The following is a 6,987-nucleotide window of genomic DNA, read 5'->3' on the forward strand; positions in this document are numbered from 1 at the left end:
AAAAAAGTAAAAAAAATTCAGGCAAAATGACCTGGCAGAAAAAGAAAATTGTGGGGGGGTTGGCAAATTTTCGCGTTCGAGTCACGTTTCCCAAACTCATATAAATCCCCCAAAGTTTGTGCAGAAATAAAGATGCGACGTGACTCAGTCCAATCCCTTGCAGTTCCTCATCGAGATGCGCAGGCGGAACTTTGCTATGGGGGGAAGTGCCTTTAAAACAAGTGACAGCCCACGGCACGAGCACACACGCTCGACAACGTCAAGGGCAACTTCCACACGAGATGATCTGGACTGTCTTCCTACTGGTTCAAGCGGTGCTACTCTACCTCCTCGTCACACACAGATCCAGGTTGGCGTTTGTTTTTTTATCCGAACTTTCACACGATGTTGCAGCGCTCTGATTTGACTTTACGCTTCAGGTCCGAGAGTGATCCACCTCTTGACAAAGGTGCGATCCCGTGGCTGGGTCATGCGATTGAATTTGGAAAAGACGCAGCCAAGTTCTTGAATCGAATGAAACAGAAGCATGGCGACATCTTTACAGTGAGTACACTCCACTTTGAAATAGACCTCTGTAACAGTATTCCAAAATAGCATTAAATACAAATGGATATTACTTTTTGGTAAAAAAAAATTTATACATGGGACTGGGATTTCTTTATTGACAATACTAATACAGGGAAGAATTTAGTTGTGAAGGAACTGTTTGCTTCACATGCTTATCATGTCTTTTTGTGGCTGTGACATCTGTGTGAGTTTCTACACGTGAGCCGTGGCCAACAGCAGCTTCTGCGTGTGTGCTCACCGTGTTTGTGCTTTACAGTTCTCTCCACATTTAATACACATTTGTAGAAGTACTCACTAAGAAAAACGTGTTGTGTCGGTGCTGTCCAGGTGCGCGTCGTAGGGCGCTACGTGACCGTGCTGCTGGATCCTCACTCATACGACTGCGTGATCAACGACAGCGACTCGCTAGACTTTGAGGGCTATGCCGATGTGCTCATGGAGAGAATTTTCAAGTTGCGCCTGCCGCATCGCCAACCCGCTCAGACAAAAGCGCTGATGAAACAGTACGTTTTACTCTCCTTGCTCCTCCTCTGCCCGAGGGCCTGAGGTCATGTAGCCCTTTCATGTTCATTTCCATTTCTGACGGGTTTGTTTCTTATAAACACTGTGTCTTAACGTTTCTCTATTTTTAGAACTTATGGTTTCACTTTTGCTCACTTGGAGTCCATCTGAATGAAAGTGAACACCCATTTATCAAGTGACATGCATTCCAGCCCCGTCTTGCAATAGGGGAATATAAAATACATTTTAAAAAATATTACTGTTTAAAAAGATAAAAAGAAAGAAAAAAAAAAGAGCGCTTGTTCCTAGAACATTGTACAGTGATTCTCTAAGGAGCACTGATTTTTCTTTCATTCTATACTGATGTAGATATGTGGAAAATAAATCCCAGTGTTATCGTAACTGAGGGAAAATATCGGTAGGGCAAAGTCAATAGGTCAAACTGCATCATTGTGACAGTGAGTAATTCCACATTGTCACAACGCCATCAATCAGGAAGTTCTCATTGTTACGCGGCAGTTAACCCGCCTTTGTTCCACCGCAGGCACTTCCGAGGAATGAATTTGGCCACCTTAAACGAAACCATGTGCAGACACCTGGAGGCCTTGCTGAAAGCCGAGATCCCTCCGAACCGGAAATACTGGAAACAGAAGGAACTTTTCGACTTCTCATACGGCCTTCTCTTCAAGTAATGTCTTTACCTCAAATTTTCCTGGTCTACTAGCTTGTTGACAAGTCAGTTTTTTTTTCTTCTTACTATTTCAGTGATTGCATGTTTTTCGCAGTTGTGTTCCAACGTATAAACAAATCTCTGACTTCACTTGAGTGACTTTTCAAAGCTACTGCTGCTTACATACCAGCCTGCATTGCTTTGTTTGTAAACATCCCGAGATAAACTTAGGATGGCTCCACTTTTAAGATGACTTGTTTGATGACTCCTTTCCGCTCGCCCGCATCGAAATGCGGCTAGCGTGATAAAAGTAAGCAAACATGTGACGTCGGGCCATGAGGCATCCGAGACGTGTCCAGATGCGCAAGCGTCGGGACACCCGATTATGTGGGCAAATGAGTGGAAAAATACCTGAAGTTGAAAATGATTCCTGAATGTCTCCTTTTTTATTTACAGGGCGGGTTACCTGACGCTTTTCGGAGGAGAACAGAATAATAGTAGTGCCGATCCTACGAGTGTCTATGACGAGTACCGCAAGTTTGACAACCTCCTAACCAAGCTTGCAAGAAGAACCTTGAAGCGAGGTAACCGCCCATTAATAATGAAGTAGTGAATGGGAGGTGCCGCCCCCATTTATATATTGCTATGACTCATTGGGTGCGCTTGCCCCACCTCTTACGTGCACTCTGCTGCCTTGACATCATTGCTGTACTTGTTTTCTGGTTTCCATAGCGAAGTTTCAGAGTGGAAATACTGTGCAGTGGTTGTTGATCTACACCTAACTAATGATTATAATAACTTCCAGTAATAACTCAAGGGGGGAATTAAAGCAAGCAGCATCACAAATTTTAGATTTTAATAGCCATGATATTTTTCCATTTATTCCATACACTATACAATAAATTCTAATTCCTGATTCAAATCTCAAATCATATTTTTAGATTGAAATGAATGGAAATGTAATCAATTTGTTTTTTAAAAAGAGAAATAGCATTAAAAATGTTATCCTCGAGATGAGATCAAATGTAAAGAATTAAACCGTTTTGGCAACATTCTTGCTTCATTCAGCGCTCGTATCAAAAGATTTGCTCTCAACTCCAAGCAAAAAAAAAAAACATCCAATCGCGACACGTTTCTTCAAAAACACGACAGAATGTGAGGGAAAACAAAAGGGTGGAAAACGTGATTTTATGATATTTCTTGTTTTGCTCCTTTGTTGTACTCACTGACAAGTCTTTGCAAGCTGTCTTGCTGCTTTGATGTCATTTTGTTTACTGAGCTTACACAGCTATCTGATGTGCTGATTTCCTAGCAGTGAAGAAGCCCCTATGACCTTTTATGTAAATATATTTAAAATTCACATAAAAGCGCTTTGAAGAAAAAATCAATCGCAAGAGAAATGTAATTCTTTCCCTTACAAAAACAGTTACAGATGCATCCGATATATTAGAATATCATTGAAAGTCTTTTGTTGTTTTTGTTAACAGATGAAAGCAGGACAGCTCAGAATGCTCGTCACAGGTTGTGGGAACTTTTGACCCCGGCGAGTCAGACGGAGGACTCTGGGTCACACGCGTGGATTTACGCCTATAGGCGACTTCTGCAGCGTGAAGGAGTGGACGAGGAGATGCAGAAGCGGGCTGTACTGATGCAACTTTGGGCCACTCAAGTGAGCGTGAGATCTGGATGGGAGATGTTGTGTGTGTTGTGTCTAGGGAACATTGGAAGGCTGATGGAGATTAGCCGGAGTTATCTGCTTTATCGAATGAACTTGCTTGAACTTGAATTGCAGTACTCGGCTTCTCTCCACATGAGGGTACTGTTCACTTTCTGCTTTTATGCGGGGGGGACTCACAATTTTGCATTCATGTAGTCCATCTATTTGTGTAAAAAAAAAAGAAAAGGCTCTGGGAGATGACTTTCACTCCTGTACTTAAGGCAAAGTAACAAACTACAGATGCTAAAATGTCCTCAAGTAAAAATGTGCTAAATTTATAACATTTTGTATGCATTAGCCATTTTGCTAACTTAAAAAAAAATGCATTTATTCGACGAAGGAGTAGAAAGTGCAGATATCCGTTTTCAAATGTAAAAAGCCATTAGAAACTTTCTCAATAAAGTAGCTCAAAAATTAGTACAGTAAGTAATTTTATATCCACTCCTCGCCCGAGAGACAAACAAATGATCAACAATGAATAAAAGATCTATTCCAACTTTTCACTCAGCAATAATTGAGCTTGAGCGATTGCCACTTTGGAGGCAAGTTCCGCTCACATTCACCTAAACTCTATTCTGACTCATTCCATCTTGCCTACAGCCCTGCTGGAGGCCCTCTTTGTATTCAACGTGTTGGTTTGATCAGAAGTCAACTTGGCCCCACAGGCAGCTTACTCATCATTTTGTTCGGCACTTGTCGCCTTCGTTTTATTTCCAACTTTTGAATCATAACTGTGAAGTGACGCTGAGTCACACTTGTACGAGTCAGGCATTCATTACAAACATGCTATTTGAATCATAAAGACCATTTTCACACCAGAAATGGTGTTGATGAGTTTGTAATAAATCTAAATTGCATTTCTCATGTTGTTTTTTGCCTTAAGGGAAGAATTTATTGGAGCATTTATGTTGAATTTGATTGTGTTTGGGCATATTCATTTTGTCATCCTGGGAAAAAAGTAAAACTAATATTAAAGTAAAACTCACATTTATCATGAAACTTAGTTCAATAATATAATCATAACTGACTTTTGGAAATGATGTAATGTTTATTGAATGCTTCTGTCCAAATGGATGCAAACAAAAGAAGAGACTCTTGTAATAGAAGAACAATCTGTCTCTACTGGCGTGTTTTGATTGAAGATTTTTTCCCCTTTTCTTTTTTCTGCCCCGATTGTGGCATGTCACATTGTGCTCCTGTTTGCCTTTGCCAAACAAGCACCTGTGCTGTCGCTATGCAACAGCAGAGTGAGACAAAAAGGACAACGTGATCACTGTCCTCTTTTTGTTTGCTCGCAGGGTAACGTCGGCCCCGCCGCCTTTTGGCTTTTAGGATTCTTGTTGACAAATCCTGAAGCGCTGAGTGCTGTGAGGAGCGAGTTCAAGCAGATTGCCCAGATGGAAACATCAGGAACTTCTCTTCTCCACTCCCGTGGAAACACCCCAGTTTTCGGTGGGTGAAACGCAACCGAAACATTTAATTTATTCATGGCCGTTTGAAGCTTTCCTCTTTACCAGTTGTTCTCAAACTTGGCTCCATGACCCATGAGGTCAGCAAAGATAATTTGCAATGAATGATGTCATCATTTAAAAAAAAAAAAAAAAAAAGTCTATACCTAAAACCTGTACAGTCTTGGAAACCGTGCGCCAATAAAACAAACACACCAAACAAATTACTCCTACTTAGCTTTGGGCTAATTAAAAGAGCCGATACGTTTGTGATGAATGACCACACGAGGAACCTCTGCTGTTCTAGTGTTAATTGTAATTCTTCTTTCCGCCCTTTGTAGACAGTGCCTTGGAGGAGACTCTTCGACTCACTGCTGCCCCCTTCATCACCAGAGAGGTAGTGCAGGAGAAAAGCATTCAAATGGCTAATGGTCAAAAGTACCATCTGCGAAAAGGAGACCGGGTGTGCTTGTTCCCGTTCACCAGCCCTCAAATGGACCCTGAGATTCACCCAGAGCCACAGGTGGGTTTTCTTATTACTTGTGTAATTGTCCCTGCTCTATCTAAATATTTGTTGACACTGAATAAATAGAGACAGAGTCCTACAGTGGAAACAGGGAGTAATTTACGCCTCCTCAAAGTGTTTCTAATCTCCCGGTTAGCATTTGCATGGGGGGGGGTGAACTCCCACACATATCTGACCGTTCTTTTCCCCCAATAAGAGGTCAGGCATGCGCCTCTGAGGGATTAGTATGGCAGTGAAACAAAATCACCACTAATTAGCGTGGGAAGGACATAGCAAGGTCACTTTGAAACTTGTAGTGACGCACACGTTGAAGGGGATTTGTGTCAACAAATCCGACGCGTCACTGCTGTGAAAATGTGTTTGCAGAAGTTCCAGTTTGACCGCTTTCTGAATAAGGATGGATCGGCTAAGAAGGATTTTTACAAAGGAGGTAGAAAGTTGAAATATTACACCATGCCGTGGGGCGCAGGCGCACACGGCTGTGTGGGAAAGCAGTTTGCCATCAATACCATCAGACAGTGAGTATGCTGGAATTAGCACAGATAGACCTCCCATGATCTAACTTTGGAACCCACTTTGTGTCTTTTCCATTTCCCCCATTCAGGTTTGTGTACTTGGTGTTGGATATGGATTTGGAATTGTGTGACATCAATGCTCAGATGCCGGAGATAAACACCAGCCGTTATGGATTCGGTATGCTCCAACCAAAGGGAGACTTGTTGGTGCGCATGAAAGCCAGGAAGACGAACTAGGTCTTTGTAGTACTTGTATGTACATGTTAGCATAGCATTGTGTCAAAATGCCTTTTATACTTTTGTATTTTATATTTAAAATGAGAATTTTATAATTATTTTTATAATTATATTTTTATTATTTTTTTAAGTATTTAAGAATAAATAAATGTGAAGTATCAGTCTTTTCTGTTCTTTTACTGAGGAGAGCGCTTTTTGATTCACCTTTTAATTTGATTCGCATATTTGTACTTTTTTTTCAAGATTTTTCAATGTTTAAATATTTTTTTATTGAATGGAAGATTGCCATCCTCAACCCCTAAGCACTGACCAAATGCCCCCTCCCTCCAAGATGTGCTCTGACGCTACGTCTCCTACATTACGCCATGTTCCTTCATGTTAACTGGTGATAATTCATATGAAGAGCAAAGTCGTCTGTACTTTAAACAATGTCACAGTGACATACATGCCCACTGTTTGGAAAGCGAGTGGAAAGTTTAGATTTGTATAGGACCCGGGAAGCTGCTGATCACTTCCTGACAACTGCAACAATTTGTGAGGCTGTGCTGATGATGAACACCATATGGAAATGTAGAATACGAAAACCGCATTTCCATTCATTTCAAAGGTGAACTATGATTTTGAGTTATGAACGTGGTCACAGAATTAATTTAACTCTTATTTCAAGGTACCACTGAGTACTTGTTCCACAGCAAAAGGTCTACAATGGGAGGATTTTATATCAACCTCCTGTGTATTATTACTGTTCTGCATTAAAAAATGCATTTTAGTGAAAAAGAAAAACAGCGCCGCCTGGTGGTCTGGTG

The 6,987-nt window shown here is 41.1% G+C and overlaps 1 protein-coding gene across 1 annotated transcript; it reads left to right on the forward strand.

Annotated features, from left to right (window-relative positions):
* The first annotated feature begins 206 nt into the window (after positions 1–206).
* On the forward strand, positions 207–6,343 carry LOC119122620 (prostacyclin synthase-like). The gene is made up of 10 exons (XM_037251029.1): positions 207–349; positions 420–543; positions 895–1,070; positions 1,613–1,756; positions 2,195–2,322; positions 3,226–3,407; positions 4,754–4,907; positions 5,245–5,426; positions 5,796–5,947; positions 6,034–6,343. The coding sequence occupies exons 1-10, from the start codon at positions 282–284 to the stop codon at positions 6,179–6,181; spliced, it is 1,458 nt and encodes a 485-aa protein (XP_037106924.1). The 5' UTR covers positions 207–281; the 3' UTR covers positions 6,182–6,343.
* Positions 6,344–6,987: the final 644 nt, after the last annotated feature.

The sequence above is a fragment of the Syngnathus acus genome, chromosome 5, assembly GCF_901709675.1.
Source record: "Syngnathus acus chromosome 5, fSynAcu1.2, whole genome shotgun sequence".
Classification (NCBI taxonomy): Eukaryota; Metazoa; Chordata; class Actinopteri; order Syngnathiformes; family Syngnathidae; genus Syngnathus; species Syngnathus acus.

What these genes read in the sequence shown, in the direction of transcription:
- LOC119122620 (XM_037251029.1), top strand. Translation starts at nt 282, where the DNA reads ATGATCTGGACTGTCTTCCTACTGGTTCAAGCGGTGCTACTCTACCTC. An exon ending in ACAAAAGCGCTGATGAAACA is followed by an intron (nt 1,071 to 1,612) that starts GTACGTTTTACT and finishes GTTCCACCGCAG; the next exon opens with GCACTTCCGAGGAATGAATT. An exon ending in TGGAAACACCCCAGTTTTCG is followed by an intron (nt 4,908 to 5,244) that starts GTGGGTGAAACG and finishes CGCCCTTTGTAG; the next exon opens with ACAGTGCCTTGGAGGAGACT.